Source organism: Theropithecus gelada, chromosome 3, assembly GCF_003255815.1.
Source record: "Theropithecus gelada isolate Dixy chromosome 3, Tgel_1.0, whole genome shotgun sequence".
NCBI lineage: Eukaryota > Metazoa > Chordata > Mammalia > Primates > Cercopithecidae > Theropithecus > Theropithecus gelada.
In genome coordinates this window covers 74,545,532-74,563,731 of record NC_037670.1, presented here as the reverse complement: position 1 = coordinate 74,563,731, position 18,200 = coordinate 74,545,532, and the positions used below count along the sequence as shown (strand labels likewise).

At 39.3% G+C, this 18,200-nt stretch overlaps 1 protein-coding gene across 3 annotated transcripts in view; it reads right to left on the bottom strand.

The window, feature by feature from the left end:
* Positions 1-203: 203 nt before the first annotated feature.
* Positions 204-18,200, bottom strand: part of AMPH (amphiphysin) — a 253,826-nt gene continuing 235,829 nt past the window's right edge. For all 3 annotated transcript variants that reach the window (XM_025380451.1, XM_025380452.1, XM_025380453.1), the window contains 4 exons: positions 10,108-10,317; positions 7,858-8,127; positions 5,906-6,007; positions 204-1,435 (listed from right to left, as the gene is read on the bottom strand). In XM_025380451.1, the coding sequence (XP_025236236.1) occupies positions 1,328-1,435; positions 5,906-6,007; positions 7,858-8,127; positions 10,108-10,317 (690 nt within the window). In that variant the 3' untranslated portion in view covers positions 204-1,327. The remainder of the gene's footprint in view (positions 1,436-5,905; positions 6,008-7,857; positions 8,128-10,107; positions 10,318-18,200) is intronic.

Genomic DNA, 18,200 nt, shown 5'->3' with positions numbered 1-18,200 from the left:
AATTGCTGGATGTCAGGGAACACCGAGTGACCAGCAATGACTGGAATGAAGGAAGTGGGGAGGTGAGGTGGGGGCGTGGAGTGCATCCTAATGGAAGAACAAGCATATTTCTGCACAAATATCAACTCCAATATCAACTGTTTCAAGCAGAGTGTCTGACTGGAACAAAACAAAATTTCAAAAAAAAAAAGACTCATCAAAAGGAATTAGGGTAATCGTTGGAGATTACCAAAGGTTTATTTGGAATGACACAGCACTGAAAACATAATTGTTACAGATGATTTGTGGATACAGCATACACCATCTATTTTACTTTAGAACAATCTGTGAAGATGAGTTGCATAAATAGAAAGAGGTGGAAATATAGAGGAGCTGTTTTTATAGTGTTCTTTTGGGGGTGGATGAATATGCCCCATCTTTCTACCCAATCTCATAAAGGCAGAAGAGAAGACTACTTAGCTGCCCATCCCAACTAGCCTACCTCCAGCCACAGTGGCTGGACAGCTAGATAAATCAGGCCCTGCTTTCTCTGAGGGGGCCTCAGTGTGGTCATGCTATCTGTCATCTCATCCTGAAAACTGCACAGTACAAACACAGATACTGTTGACTGTTTTGGCAATGGGATGGCTGGTTTTGCCATGAGGCAAAACTGCGACTGTAATGCCAGTCAGAATAAGAGCAATGCATGTATCAATGACACTTGAGAGGCAAAGAGTTACAATGGAAAGGAAAGAAAGCAACTATGTATATGTAGCCTTCTGCATACACATAGATCCAGGAGTCATGGGAACTAGCTTGCGTGACTGTGTGTCCATATATATATACATATAGATGTGTTGGAAAATAACATTGAGAAATTTTGCAGCAGTTTAGTTTTAAACACAGTAAACCTGAAAGGGAGCGAGAGCACGTGCTCACACCTGGGCAGGGGAATAAGATAATCTTGTACCACAGGATAATTCATCACATCTTCTGCAGGGCAGCCACTCAATACCATACACCTGATGCAGAGAAATAAAAGTCTGATCTGGAGAAAGCTACTTTAGAATTGGTGGGAGGGGATCAAGTACAAGAGTCCACAGCTTGGACAAAGCACAAACAAACCTGTTATTGACAACATGGGAACGAGTGAGGATTTTTTCCTTAATTTACTTTTCTTTCTCTTACGTTTTTTTTTGCACACATACTCCATTGATACATCTTCCCAAGGTTCGTCTGGCATCAGTCTGTAAATCATTAAGAGCATAATAGCAAAAGTGAACTCTTCAGGTTTTCATGAAGGTTTAAAAACCCAGTAACTGAGCTCTTTCTTGCAATACTTGTTGCCCTAATCCAAGCGTCGGGTGAAGTTCTCCGGAAAGAGGCCTTTGTAGGTGGCAAGGTCTCTGTACTGAAGCCAGTCTGATTCCTTCACTCCCACCAGCCAGCCTGCATCCTGAAACACAATGACAGGACTTTCAGGGTCCAGCAAACTACTGGAAAATCCACAATGCCGCAATTAATAAATAATGTGTTACATTAGTGTTGTGGTTCTGCACCAGGATGTCACACTACAGGTAAAGTGCTGTGCCATAATCAATGGGAAGGCCTATCCCAAATAAGTTGTTAGTTAAAAAACAAAAAAGAAAAAAGAAAAAGAAGGAATAAACGTTTTCAATGACTTATTGACTGTACAAAGTATAGTTAATTGACAATTAATATTAACATTATGACTGTACAAAGCATAGTTAATTGACATTAACTGGATTATAATATGAGTTCTTAAAGAGGAGAAAAGGATTACAATTACAACCAGTGCAAAGACAGGAATACCACGTGAAAGCATTTCATGCACAAGAGCATGACCTGTTCTGGGGTCACAGTGTAAAAAAGGTTTTAGGTTCCTTGGGTTAGAATGGAGTACTGATGAGACCATGGAATGTCTTATATTTCATCCCAAGCCACTTGCTTATAAGAAAGAACTCTGACCCCCAGCTCATATCCTATAACCCCAATAAACTACCTATGTAGGGCTTATCAAATACTAAAAGCTAGATGTGTATTGCCTGATATTACTATTTTGGTTTTTATAATACCTAATTTTTCAAGTTTATATAAACTACAAATCAGTCAGATGTCATGGCATTCTTGCTGGAAGCACTCCTATATCCTTTATAAATTATTTCTCATAGACATTTGTCTATCCTATAGAAGTGCCATCACAAAAATGGAACATTTTGCCCCAGAAAAGGTAGAGAACCCATCCACGTATGGTCATGCAGAATGGGAGACGATACTTAAAACTGAGAAACAGAGGCTGTGGTCTGCCCTTGGCTTCCTGAAGATAAGCAGAGTCTAACTGGAAAAGCTGTGTTGAAAGAAACAGCAGGAAACGAGACCATAGGAAGTTCAAGGAGTGGGAAATGACTATCCTTATTATGTTCACCAGTGCAGAAAGGAAATTCCACTTCAGATGAGGGATGGCCAGGGTTAGTCTGAACCAACCCCCAACATAGTTCAAGTACATCAGATAAAATTAGACCTCAAAAATTAAATGAAGAAGCTGAATTCATTCCCTTTTGATATAATCTGAGACTATAAATTGATGCTGCCATATAGACAAGAAATATCAGTATTTAGACAGCCCAATTTTTGAAGGCAGAAAAAAAAACCGCTGGAGAAAAAAATGACTCAATAAAATAACTGATAATATCCTAGCTGATGAGGAAAAGTGCCCTCTTTAAAATTATGATGTCATATATGGGAAGGACAAAGCTATACTTAAAATAAAAGATGATAGCTAAATATTTTCTGAACCTCTAGAAAGCATATAAAAGGTCATTTCCCCCCCACAAGTGTCTATATTTGACTTTATTTACAGTGAGTGAAAAATCTAATGGAGCCAAGTAGAGTTCAGCACTTAAAAATTGTTTCAATAAAGAAAACAAGTAAAGGACTACACAAACCCACAATCAAGATATATTCCAACACATATATTCTGAAAGACAACCTGTAGAGAATAATAGCCAACATCAATCTTTAGCTGAGGAAAATATAAAAAATTAAATATTAACTGCTTAAAATATGTGGTAGAAAAAGATTTCCAGTTTTGGTAATGGCAGAATAGCTTGTATTAGACAAATCCTTCTGGAGAGAATAATTAAAAACACTGGAATAACTATATATCTATAAATACCTATATATACATATATGCAACTATTTATACATAAAAAGAACTCTTGGTTATATAACATATAAAGTATACATTTATACATAATGGGATGGGTATAAATAATGGGTACAACTATTTGAAGATGCTGGAAGTGGCCAAAAGCAGGCAGAAATTACAGGGCATTTGACCCTTGAAAGTAGAGAACTGCATGGGGTGAGATCTATACTGATACAGCTTTTCCCCGGAGGATTATCCTCACTCATTGTGATGTGGGGCATTCAGATCATAGAGTGTAAGGCTGTCAGAGAAGCTGTACACTCAGGGGGTATTATCTTGAAAAGAAAGGAGCCACTGGGGGATGGGTATCCTAATACATGTGGATAAATTGCCTTGAAGTCCTGGGCTGACCCCCAAGCTGTGCATGCATAAAGGGTACAGACCCACCCTAACAAAATATAAAACCAACTCCCATCAATTCAAGGGAATTATTCAGTAATTTTTATGTCTGCTAAAACAAAAATAAGGAATTTTCAGATATAGAAAACAGAGTCAGACTCTTTACCATGTATGGTCTGCCTACTATGTCTAGTATCAATTAAAAAATTACCAGACATGGAAAAAACAGGAAACTATGACCCAAAGATTAAAAAGCAAACAATAGAAATATGCCCTGAGATGGCCCAGCTGTTGGAATTAGCAGTAAGAAATTTAAGGCAGCTATTATAAATTTGTTCAAGTATATAAACTGAGAGACAGTGATAATGAAAGAATATAAGTGGGAAATCTCAGCCAAGAAATGGAAACCATATGAAAGAACAATATGGAAATGAAGAATTCTAAGACTCTAATATCTGAGATGAAAAAGTCACTGGATAAACTTAACTACAAACTCAAAGTAGAAGAAGAAACAGTCACAGTACTTGAAGGCAGATCAATAGAAATTATCCAACCTGACTACCAGAGAGAAATAGTGAAAGAAAAAGAACAGCATCTTAGCCCTCAAGAAGTCCAACATAAGTATAATTAGAAACCCAGAGAAAAAGAACAAAGAGAATTAGTCAGAAAACTAAAGAAAGTTCTTTAAGGAGAAAGGAAATTAAGACCAGATGGAAACTCGGACTTATAGGAAAGAATGAAGACGTGGAAATGATAAACATGATGGTAAATATAAAAGACTACCTTTTTTTCCTTTTATTTCTTTACAAAATAACTTCTGGTTAATACAGACAAAAATCCCATTATAAATGGGACTTTTAATATCTTTGAGATGTGTGATGCTGACACTTTTTCTTGATATTGGTAATTTATGCTTTGTGACTTTTCTTTCTTGAGTCTTTCTAAGGTTTTAACAATTTTGTTAATCCTCTCAAAAACCTACTTTTGGCTTCATCAGTGTTATCTGTTATGTCCTTTATTGCATTCATTTGTGAATTTATTTTTATTATTTCCTTCCTTCTATACATTTTCTACTTAATTTCTATTTAATGATCATTATGAAATATTTTTAACTCACACTATGATTTCTTTGACTCAGGGGTTATTTAGAAGTGTATTTTAAAATTTTTAAATCTTTGGGGACTTTTAAAGATACATTATTGTTATTAAGGTTTTTTTTAAGACAGGGTCTTGCTCTGTTGCCCAGGCCGGAGTGCAGTGGCGTGATCATGGCTCCCTGCAGCCTTAAATTCCTGGGCTGAAGCAATCCTCCAATGTCAGCTTTTTGAGTAGCTGGGACTACAGGTGTACACTGCTGCACCCAGCTAATGTTTTTAAAAAAATTTTTTTTTGTAGAGATGAGGTCTTGCTATGTTGACCAGACTGGTCTGGAACTCCTGGCCTCAAGTGATCCTCCTGCCTTGGCCTTCCAAAGTCCTGGGATTACAGGCATGAGCCATCCTGCTCAGCAGATTATTGTTATATAAATTTCAAATCTAATTTTATTGTGGTAGAGACTGTTTGACCCAACACCTGATGTATCTTGGTAAGTGTATTGTCAAAAGAAAGAACAAAATGTTGAACATGTTAAGTCTTAACCTCAAAGGCAGTGATGCTTGACTTTATTTTTTAAGGGGAGAGCTCATGAATCTCTTTGAGAATAGTATGGAAGTTAGAGCTTTTCTCTCCAGAAAAATATGTTTACAGATACAATTACTTGTGTTGCATACCATTTCAAGGGTTCACACATTTTATGAACGAGAACAAGATGGAGTTCTCAGTACCTTACATCAGATGACTCTTTTAGGAGGTGATATTTTTAAAGAATCTCTTTAAATTGAGGTATAACTTAAATACTGTATAATGCAGAGATGGTTAGGTATATAGCTCAATGAGTTTGGACAAATACATGCAGATATCCCTCTCAAGATACAAAGCATTTCCATCACTCCAGAGTGTTCCCCAGGTTCTTTCCTAATCAATATCCACACACCCAGAGGCAACCACTTTTGAAGGGTCTTTTAGTTCACATTCATAGTGTCTGCATTTCCTGAAGACAGGTGTTACAGAGAAAACATTCCTAGAAAGTGGTTACATGATTAAGAAATGGTCAACTGTTTATATTACATTAAAAAAAAATGCAACAGCATCCCAAAAGGGTGTCCTAGAAACCTGGTTAATGATCTATGCTGTCACAAGCCCTTAAGCCCTTTTTAGATGGCTTGTAGCATCTCAGAAAATAGAAGCATCTTTAGGAAGTGATTGTGTCCTCAGAAAAAATCAATGTAGCCCAAAGCATCTTCCAATCTTATCTTTTACCTGATCAGCTTCTGAATCTGAGGGGACCACCAGCACCACGTCACCCCTTTGTAAGGTAAGTTCATCAGAATTTGCTGCCTCAAAATCATGCAGTGTTTCCACCTGCAGAAGATAAGAAGAATATATAAAAATCAATTTCCCAGCCAGATTATAAGCAGACACTCTTACAAGCACTCTCCAAGCTGGATGAAAAGATGAAGATATTTGCCATATGCCAAGGAAGAAGAAGGCCTCTAAAGCCAGAAGAGAAGTCCTATTCTCTGATGTGAGGCCATTCATATGTATATTTATTAATAGTAATGCAATGCCCTCTACAACAGGGAAAAAAGTACTATATTAATCAAATTTTAATTCATCTTATTTTTGTTAGAGATTTGCATTTTATTATCACTGATGCTTTATTACTGTTTGTTGTTTAACTGGAACCAAAAATGTCTAAAGCTCCTCTAACCCCAGCTTCTGTCAAATAATAATCAGGAAAACCACCACTTGCAGGTTATACAGTAATTACTACGAAATAAAACTCTGTGATCAATTTCCATGTAAATATATTTCCTTTCTTCCCTATCCTACCTTATATACAATGGCAACCAGTTTCTTTTCCTTTCCCATTTTGAAAAAGATTTCCTTAAAATGTTATTATAGGAAAATATTTTAAAGCAGAAGAAATAACGTAATGAACCTCCATGCATCCGTCACCCAGTCTGAATCACTCTACCATCATGGCTGATTTTATTTTTCCACCTTTCCCTCAACTCCACCCCTGAGAGTAAACATCGGCTTTTAAAGTGTATATTTGCCATTGGGCATATTCATAGAATCATAAACTGTCAGAGTTGGAAATGGATTATGTTATCCCTAAATTAATTTCTCTGATGGGAGAACTGATACCCAGAGAGAGGATCTATAGGGGTGCCTTAGCGTATTCTACAGTTAGTGAGGAGGCCAGAATGGGCCCAGCAAGCTCTGGCCGTGTTTGGCACAAGGCTTCTTAGACTCCTTGTGCTCCAATTAAAACAGAACCTGGCAAGAAACAACCCCCTATCTACAGGTTTAATTTTTTCTCTAAATTAATCATTCATAAATCCATTATAGCTGACCCTGTCCCCACAAGAGGTAGCAAGGTAGTAGTTACTTTCTAGTGGAGAGAGATAAACACACACACACACAAACACACACACACACACACACACACACACACACACAGAGAGAGAGAGAGAATGATATGACATTTTACGCTTTAGAAGAAAAAGAGCTGAATTTTGAAATGTAAAATCAAATTTAAAAACTTAAAATTCCTTTTCAGATTCTATTAGGAAACATCTGAGACAGGAAACACTTGGGTTAGGCCAGTGTTTTAGGTATTTACTAAGTTTTTCGGTAAGAATGTTTTGGTTTATGAAGGCTCTAAGCAGCCTGTCTGAGCAAAACCTTCCTCCCATTAACTTAGCCACCTTTTTTTTCTGCCTTTTGGTGCAAGTTTATTCATACATGTATCCACTAATTTACAAAATATTTATGGGCTTCCTACTCTGTGTCATGCACCCTACAAGGTGCCAGAGTTGACTGAAGGATTGCTGCCTGACCCCCAGCGGGTATAGCCCAGTCAGGAGCTCTTGGTGATTCGAAGGCCTGGTCTGAGCCAGGCTCCACAGATTCACAGGCACCCGGGGGAGTAGAGAGGAGGGAGGATCTGGAAGAGACTCTCTCATTCATTACCCAGGGGCATACTGTTTGCCGTGTGGTGAGCTTCCCTTTAGTTATTCTTTGTTAAAATATGAAAATCTATTACTGTCGACCTCGCTTGTCCAAGTGATGTTGTGGTGAAGGGAAAGCAGTTCAGAGAAATAATAATTGCAAAAACTAAAAGTAAACACTGGAAAACCAAAGGCTTAAGCAAAAGGGACTCAAAGCAAAAAGAGGACAAATGAGAGTTAAAAAAATAAGAATACCTTGTAGAGAAAGCCAGGAGGCAATTCCTGAGAGGCCTCCCTTACAGATGCTAGCTGGTCAGCAGTCCCCACGGCTGGTGCAGAAGGCATTGGCTGAGGGTCCTGCAGGGGCTTCGGCTCCGTAGCCAGCTCTGGCGTCTCACTGGTGGGGCCCAGAGGAGCCGTGTCCTCGGTGGTCTCCTCGGGCTCTGCACCTATAGTTATTTCGTGTTCTCCCTCCTCTTCATGGTTGGAGGCAGGCTCTATGACCACTGAAGGGATGACCTTCTCCTGGGGGAAGAAAACCCGTGGCAGTGCCCAGCAGGGCCTGGAAAACAGAACCTCCTTGTCCTGCACAACCTGCCTCAGTCCCCAGCCCAAAGCCGGGGCTGCCACTTCCATACTTCCCCATCAGCCAGAGTCAGGCTCCGGGTCTTCTGCTGTGCCACACAGCCTCCTTCTGTTCCTCCTGAGGCCTAAACCCTTAGTGGAATTAACTTCTGGATCCTTGAATAGCCAGGCAGTTTGGTAAGCATGAGGTTTCCGTGGAAACTGGGAGGAGACATAGGGGATGGGAGACTGAGTCTTGAAGGGTGAGGGAAACCATCCTGAGAGGGATTGCAGGAGTCAGTGCAGGCCGGCCTGGTTCTTTTTTTTTTTTTTTTTTTTTTTTGAGACGGAGTCTCGCTCTGTCGCCCAGGCTGGAGTGCAGTGGTGCAATCTCGGCTCACTGCAAAGTCTGCCTCCCGGGTTCACGCCGTTCTCCTGCCTCAGCCTCCCAAGTAGCTGGGACTACAGGCACCCGCCACCTCGCCCGGCTAATTTTTTGTATTTTTAGTAGAGACGGGGTTTCACCATGTGAACCAGGATGGTCTCGATCTCCTGACCTCGGGATCCGCCCGCTTCAGCCTCCCAAAGTGCTGGGATTACAGGCGTGAGCTGCCACACCCGGCCCCACAGGCCGGCCTGGTTCTTGTCCCACGGAGCCCTAACTCTTGCCACTGGCAGTTCACCTCCTATGAGCCCCTTCCTCCCCTCCCCCAGTCCCAGGAGGCCCCCAGTGCCTGAACCATGCTTGCTGGTGAAGATCCAGCCGGGGTTTGGAGATCATCCACCAGTCCTTCGCTTGTGATTCCAGCCCCCCACTGCTGTGGCCGCTGCAGGGACCACACCTCCCACAATCCACTCCAGGTACTCTAGTGTCTGAACCAAACAATTAGGACCACGCTTTCATTTGTTTAACAAAGATGAGCATGGAGGGGAGTTTCATCAGCAAAACAGGAGTCTTTCTATATTCCCTCTGCTATCAGCGGACTAGAGCAGTAACATTCGTCAACTTAGAGAGATAATACCGTCTTACCATGAGTACAACAATATACACAAAAACACTCCGGGAACTGTGATGAGAAAATCTAAGGGGAAAAAGGAATATTCTTTTAAGTTCCTTCTCCCATAACACTGTTATCTGCCTCAGCCCCCGGCCCAAAAAGGGATAATGAAAGGGATAATTCAGTTTCAAGTTTTAAGCAACCCTGGAGAAATTTTTGAAAATTTTTTGGGAGTAAAATCATCAGGAGAAAACAATACATACCATTAAGGCCCCTCTTAACATTGCCTTCTAGAATACAGAAGAACCAGACAGTGGAGGCAGGCCCTGGGGTTGGAGGCCCCTGCAGTGGTAGAGTATGTGGCTTTGTGGCCTCTCAATGCTGCTCTGAGGCAGTGCTGAGCAGGGCCCGCTCCAGCCTCATGCACAGACCTAATGGCCCAGGTCCCTTTGTTTCCCTTCTCAAAGTACCACACAGTGGTGGGCTCTTGGTGAAAGGGGCCTGATGGTGAATTTGGGACACTCTGATGATGATAATAACCACCAAACAGTAATAAGAATAGTAAGATCTAAATACTATTGAGTTCTCCCTGGGCTAAGTGCTCACTTCACCACCTTCTCTTTCTCCCGGCTCCATTCTCATCCTTTTCACTGTCCTGCTTCATTCCTTTCTCCACGTCATCCCAGAGCTCCCCCTTCCCCTTTCCATGCTTAGGCCCAGTCAGCCACAGGCCCTGAGGGCCTGTATGCAACATTGTGATGCTGATACTGAGCAGCTGGGATTACTCTTTCTGAGAATCTGATAATAATGTTGTTTGGTGGAGTCACGAAATTGCTACAAACCTATTATACATCCAAAGAGTTATCACCATGGACCAACCAACAGAGCAACCAGCCCACGCCACCTCCCAGGAGCTCCCCTGGCTGCGACATGGGACACTCACCTGAGGCACTGTTGCTGCCAGCTCCTCTGCTTCAGCTTGGGCACTCTCTGCACCCTCAGTGGTTTCAGTTCCAATTTTGGCCTCCTCTAAACTTACTCCTTCCCCGGCAGGGAGAGTGGCCTTCTCTGCCTCTGCTTCCTCTCCTGGGGCCCCCTCAGCTGCTGACACCGAGGTTCCAACAGCTGCATCAGCATCAGCTCCAGGTATGATCTGCAGGGCAGAATCCAACAGGTCACGTCTGCATCTCCATGGGCCTCCGCCAGGAGTCAAACTCAAGCCTATTTCTAATCTCTCCTCTGCGGAGGCTATTCAGATTTGGAACATTCTTTGCACTCCCAGGATTTAGGTAGAGCAGAGTCTGCCATGTATTCATCAACACTCTGACTTCTCTTCTGCTGAGCTCCCAACAATTCTACACTCCTTAGCTTTCCTTGCTGTCAGGTGTGGCAAATGGGATTGGAATGGAAGTGACATATACTATTCCAAAAACACGGCTTTTAAGGTGTAGGTGGTCCTCTCCACAAGCTATTTCCATTTTTATTGGCTGGAAGCAACAAATGAGGCCTTAAGGGAATAAAAGAAATATAATTGAATCTCGAGACCTTAAACTCACCATGCCAAAGGAAAGCTAAGCTTGGGAACAGAGTCACACGAAAACAACCTTCCTTTCATTCCCAAACACAGAGCTGTAATTTCACATGCTTCCTTCATCTTATGTAACATGCGGAACTACAGAGCGTGAGATGAAGGCATGACTGTGTGCCCACTCCCCCTTTTTATATGTGAAATGTAGATTCACTGAGCACTAATCAGAGCCTCACAAGAATGTGACACTTGCCTCATTGCCTACCCACCCTCCTTTTAAAAATTTATTCCCTTCTTGCTTGCTATTTCCCCTTTAAATACTGAAGTTCTCAAAACTTTCTTCAGAAAAAGCACCGGTTACAGATCCTCCTTTGACTCATGTCTCTTTTTCCGGGTGCATCCTTAACCTTGGCTAAATAAGCCTCTCCATGACTGAGACCTGCCTTGCTCACTTTTTGATTTACATGGAACATCTGGGTCAGAGGATGGAAGTGGCCTGGGTCAGGGAGAAAAGCCATATCAGAAAAGCATCCTCATCACACAAAGTCAAAATTTCGAAAAATTGCATTTTAGTATAAACTTTCAAATCTTTGTGAGGAAGGTTCCAAAAGCCAAATCACTTTCACAGGAAAAAAAAAAAAAATAAGGAAGCTTTCTCAATGAACCCTCAGGAATGAAGGGGAAATAATTTTTGTAATCAAATATGCATGGTAATGCTCCAAATAGCTGCAGAGCCCATTACAGGCAAAATACCAAAATCACAGTTTAGGTCCAGTAAGGAGAAGTGAAATAGAAAAAAGTCAGAATTTTCTTTCTAAGGTAGAAACACAGTCAGAAGAAGAGTTTTAAGTAGTATTTAAAATTTGAGATAATGAAATAAAGGAAGTGCAATCAGAAGTTTCAGTTTTGAACAAATGGGTTGGAGTCCAACTCTTTAAACAGGATTCTGACAACATCAGCTTGACAGACTTGATTTGAGAGGTTCACATGAGTAAGACTATGGAAGAAGAATCTCAGGTTGATCTTATATAATATATCCAGGACACATATTTCAAAAGTGGATCTTACTATCTGATGTGATTAGGATTAACTACTTTTTCCTTGTTGAATACATTCTACCCAGTTCAACATCTTAAGTTAGGAAGGCCCTAATGTTGCAAATATTAACTTTCAAACTCAGAAAACAGAAAAGGATAATGAAGAGTACCTCCGAGCGGGCATCAGAAATTGGAGATGAAGAACATGAACCATACACCTACACTTATAACAAAGCAGTTTTAAAAACGTTTCTGCTGGCTCAAAGCTATAGGTAATAGTTTAAATAAAAATGCCTGTTACAGAATGTATACAGTACATTTTTCTACAAGATAATATTTTATTTGGGAATGAAAAAGAGATGTTAACAGCTATACTACTCATTATATGTCCAAGTATTCCTCATATTCTTAGAAATTTATTTCCCTCTCTTATGAGAATCTCCTATTACAAGGATGTGGCTCTCCACACAGGGTGTACAATGATTTAAAATACAATCCCTAGCCATGACATACTTCCTTCTTCCTGCCCTGTCATGAAAGTATATGTGACATGGTTTGGCTCTGTGTCCCCACCCAAATCTCATCTTGTAGCTCCCATAATTCCCGTGTGTTGTAGGAGGGACTCGGTGGGAGATGATTGAATCATGGGGGTGGGTCTTTCCCATGCTCTTCTCGTGACAGTGAATGGGTCTCACCAGTTTTGATGGTTTTAAAAATGAGAGTTTCCCTGCACAAGCTCTGTTATTGCCTGCTGCCATCCATGTAAGATGTGACTTGCTCCTCCTTGCCATGATTGTGAGGCCTCCCCACCTATGTGGAACTGTAAGTTCAATAAACCTCTTTTGCAAATTGCTCAGTCTCAGGTATGGCTTTCTCAGCAGCATGAAAACGGACTAATACATTATGGGTTCACAAAAGTAATGCTTTCTCATGAATTGTAACAGATACTTATTTAAAGTGAATTATAAATGCTGATGGTTATTGAAGTGGGGTAAAAAGTACATGAGGGTTTATATTTTGGCAAATGGCTGAAAATTCCTATAATAAAAAGTTTATTTTGAAATCAAATAGAATTTCATCTCTGTTTTAAATAAGCATCGACCTTTTTATGGATGCTATTGTTACTGTTGTCAAGAGAATAGTAATCAGAACATAAATTAGTAGGGTATCTTAATCCCAAGAAGAACAATGAGCAATTGCTCATAGCTTTATTGTTGGAGACATTAACAGGGTTTCTCTAGGATACTAAGGACCTAACAAAGTTTCTTCCATATTAAAAACTATCCTGAAAGAAAATGTGCATGCAATAAACTTATGAGCTCAAATGTAGAAAATAAGTTGTGTCATGATTATAAGCTTATTCTCTCCATCTGTCTGGAAAATCACACCTATGAATATCCCACTAGTTTCAACAGCTTGGAAGCAGATGGACTCTATCTACATGCAGACGGTATGGACAAACAGAGCAGCAGACACCACCACTACACACACATGCAGCAGAGGCACTGCTACAGATGAAAAAGCAGACAGGATGTTATTTCATGGGCTACTCTCCCAGTGGTTATGCATAAATCCTTTTATACACATATGTTCCAACTACACATTATTAGTAATTGGCTTTTAGTCTCAGTTGAATTGATACTACATCTCTGGGAGAGAATATACTTCTGTGACCTATAGATGGTGTTGCCACAGGTAATTTTTTAAACTTGTTCCATACAAACATGTTTATTATTAACCTGTAACTTACCTCTAGAGATCTATCAATTTGGTTGTATAAGATTTTGCCATCACTAAATATACATGTTATCACCTTTCCTTTGCTAGATAATTTAAGCAGGCAATGAAACTAGACTTCTATCTTTTGCCATATACAAAAATTAAATAAAAATGGATTAAAGGCTTAAATCTAAGGCTTCAAACTATGAAACTACCAAAAGGAAACATTGAGAAAACTCTCTAGGACACTGGACTGGGCAAAGATTTCTTGAATAATACTCCAAAAGCACAGGCATGCAAAGCAAAAATGGACAAATGGGATTACGTCACATTAAAAAGCTTCTGCACCGTCAAGGGAACAATCAACAAAAATGACCTGCATAATGGGAGAAAATATTTGCAAACTACCCATCTGACAAGGGATTAATAACCAGAATACATAAGGAGCTCAAACAACTCTATGGGGAAAAAAAATCTAATAATACAATCAAAAAATGGGCAAAAGATCTGAATAGACATTTCACAAAAGAAGACATCAACAGCAAACAAGTATGTGAAAAGGTGCTCAATCTCATTGATCATCAGAGAAATGCAAATCAAAACTACAATGAGATGTCACTCACCCCAGTTAAAATGGCTTTTATCCAAAACACAGGCAATAACAAATGCTGACGAGGAAGTATAGAAAAAAGAAACCTCATATACTGCTGGTGGAAATGGAAATTAGTGCAAATATTATGGTGAACAGTTTGGAAGTTCCTCAAAAACAAAACAAAACAAAACAAAGGACAAAAACTAAAAGTAGAGATACCATATGATCCAGCAATCCCACTGCTAGGTATATACCCCCCAAAAAGGAAATCAATATATCAAGGAGGTATCTGCACTCCCATGTGTGTTGCAGCACTATTCACAATAGCCAAGGTTTGGAAGCAACCTAAGGGTCCATCAGCAGATAAATGGATAAAGAAAATGTGGTACCTATACACAATGGAGTACTATTCAGCCATAGAAAAGAATGAGATCTTGTCGTTTGCAACAACATGGATTGAACTGGAGGTCATTGTGTTAAGGGAAAAAATTCAGGTACAGAAAGACAAACTTTGAATGTTCTTACTTGTTTGTAGGTGCTAAAAATTAAAACAATTGAATTCATGGAGAGAGAGTAGAAAGATGCTAACCAGAGGCTAGGAAGGGTAGTGAGGAAGTAGGGGAGATGGTTAATGGGCACAAAAATAGTTAGAAAGAATAAATAAGACCTAGTATTTCATAACACAAACAGGGTGACTACAGTCAACAATAACTTATTGTACATTTTTAAATAACTAAAAGAATATTATTGGATTATAATGCAAAAAAAAAGGATAAATGCTTGAGGAGGTGATAGATATCTACCCTGATGTCATTACTACACGTTGTATATCTGTATCAAAATATTTCATGTACCTCATAAATATATACACCCCCTATGTACCCACAAAAGTTAAAAGTAAACATAAAATAAAATAATTAAAAAAAAAAAAAAACACAGGTATTAGCTGCTATAACACCAACCACCAGCAGGTGGCGGCTAAAGGCTCTACCTGACTGCTCTGACGTTCCTGACCTTGCAGGAGCAAATACCTCAGCCTCAGCACCTCAGCAATTTACCTCATCTCTGTCATATAAAAAAGAACTGCAGCATGCAGAAAACTGATTTTAAGAATAATAAATAAATATCAGGAAAATACTGAAATTAAAAATTCTGGCAAAAGTAAGGTGCTAAGGAATTGGCACTTTAGACTATAAAGGGAAGCCAAACAATTTGAATGATCTGCTTGGAAAACAAACAATTAACACTTCTACACCCTATCTCTGAGTCCATTAGTAATGAATTCCCACTTCTCCAGCTGCTGTTTACTTAACACGTTGATTTTACAGAGCTTAAAATCGTTACTTAAACAGAGAAGGATCATCCACTATCTGCGTATCCTCATAGCTTTCTGTTTCTGACACCGGTCTGATGATCAGGGGTGCCTCAATCCTCCCTTCATGTCTGGAATCTGGTCCAGATTTTTTGCTCTTACCAAAATATTTCCAATGCCCTATTTACTGACCGCAAGAATAGAACACCATAAAAATACAATGGAAAACAGGAACCCATTTGTTCAGATTAGGTGTTAGCTGTAGACAAAATCAAGAAAAGAGTGAAAAGGTTTTCATTGATGAAAGTTATACCTCTTATTATTATTGTTGTTGTTATGCATTTCAATTTGTTAGCTATTTGTAGAGCTATAAAAGAAAAAAACCATTTTCTATGCTTTGCTTGCTACAGTACATGTTATATCTGCTAGGAAAAACCACAATGATAAATGACTGCTATTTGCTTTTTAAAAAATGTTACCCAGGAAGACCAGAGGACTGAACCTGCTGAAAGTATTTCAAGCCTTTCATACCCAGTGCTATCAAATGCTTCTCTTCACTCTAAATGTTCAGAAAAACACAATTATCCTATCTTCTGCCCAAACTATACTATTTATTGGTCAAATATATTTATGGGGGAAACAGCTATTGCAAAGAGAGACTAAAAATGTTCTCCTTGACCGTGGGCACACATTTACTTTATCTATGAGGTCTATGAGGTGCAGAAACTAGGAGTATTGCTAACCCTCCTATATATCACACAGAAATCACAGCGACCAGCACAGAACCTTCTGGAGAGAGTAGGTGGTGGGTCTCTGCACCATACATACCTCATTGCTTTCTCTTTTTCTTTTTCTTTTTTGAAATGAAATCTCACTCTTGTTGCCCAGGCTGGAGTGCAATGGCACGATTTTGGCTCACTGCAACCTCTGTCTCCTGGATTCAAGAGATTCTCCTGCCTCAGTCTCCCGAGTTGCTGGGATTACAGGCACCTGCCACCACATCCGGCTAATTTTTTTGTATTTTGAGTGGAGACGGGGTTTCACCATGTTGGCCAGGCTGGTCTCAAACTCCTGGCCTCAGGCGATCCACCTGCCTCAGCCTCCCAAAGTGCTGGGATTACAGGCATGAGCCACCGCGCCCGGCCCCTCATTGCTTTCTAATATTCTGCCTCAATCATCTCCTTGGTGGAAAGCCATATAATTATGGTATTCATGCCAGGGTCCTCTAAACACCAGTTTAAAGTTGCTTTAGCAAAATTGTCTGGAATTGTAATGACATGAACAAAATACAACAATAGCCTAGGTTATCAATCATGTAAAATAGCCAAACACAACCGGGTGACAGAAACTAGCCAGTCCTGCTATGAGATGGTGCCGTAAAAGCAGGCCAACAAGGACCAAGACTCCCAAACATGTCAGAGTAGTGATAGGCTCAAGAGAACTTGTCGTCTCTGAGGTTTATGTCATGCATTTGTACATTCATGCATTCGTTTATTTATTTGCTTGTTTTCTTGGTAATATTAGCTCTGAACAATGCCTGAAAGTAGTTTGTCAATCACGCAATTGGTCTGGATGAGACAATTGAAGAAGATACTTTGATTCTCCTTCTGCCCATGAAATTCCATACTTATTTATCAAGTAGGTTATTGTAAGTGATCATAGGCAATTTTCTAATAAAGCAATTAAAATATTTTTTCTAACAAATTTTAAAATAATAAAAGATAATTTATGGCAACATTTTGATATATTTAGTTGTATTCATTTTCTAATCATACAAGGTTTATTTTGCAAAACATGAGTCATGTTTCTTAGAAAAGTTATAGTAATGGATATGTAATAATTTATTGCTTATTCTATTTAACAAGTTATTTAACAGTTCTATTAGAATTAAACACTAGTTGGTTTCATTTTTAAATGTTACTCTAACACTGTGAGAAAGATCTTTGGTTTGTAACCCAACAATTATTTAGGTTACATATTTCAATAATTTAAATACTAAATACTGCTCTCTTTATTTATTTATGATATTTTCATTAAACATGTTTTTGGGGTTTCTGCTCAACATAATAACAAATTTTTTAAAAAAAATTTCAAAAACATAGAATACAATGAACTTCTAAGTGCCCACCACCTAGGATCTTCAACAGACATGTCACCACATTTGCTTTATCACATGTCTTCCCACCTATCTGCCTTGATTTGAGCCATCTTTTGGTCAACTGCAATATATCTTCACAAAATGCTTTTTAGGAATTCTATGGAAAGTCTCTAGCACCTTATGTAATTGGTAATGTCTTTCTGCTGCTTTCCTACATGGCCAACTATTGACTTGGGGTAGAATTACTATGTTGTGTTTCTTTGTGCTCAAAATCTGTATGTTATTCTAATAGCTTCTGACCTTTAGTATTGATATGGATAAGTCAGAGAACAACCTAATTGTCGTTCACTTGTAGTGCTTTCTTATTTCCGATCTAGATGTTGCAGGACATTTTTCTTTAAACTCTGAACTTAAATATTTAAAATCATACATTTCAATGTAGTCTCTCTCCATTAAGTTTGTTTTTTTGGGTGATTTCTTATAATCCACATGCATTAATTCCATCAACTAGGAAAATTTCTGCTCGAGCATGTTTTCTTCTATTATACTGGCCACTTCTGCTTCTGTAACATTCTTATAGTCTCTTCTTCAGGATGAACTTCTACCCATGAGCTGTATCTTCACTCCTTGGCCCTAAATCCATCACCTTTACTTGTGCTTCTCTTTATGTGTTGGGAGAACTCCTCCAGCTTGTCCTCATATCACTAAATCGATTCTCTATAGTGTTGCTTCTCATCTTTACCACATCTC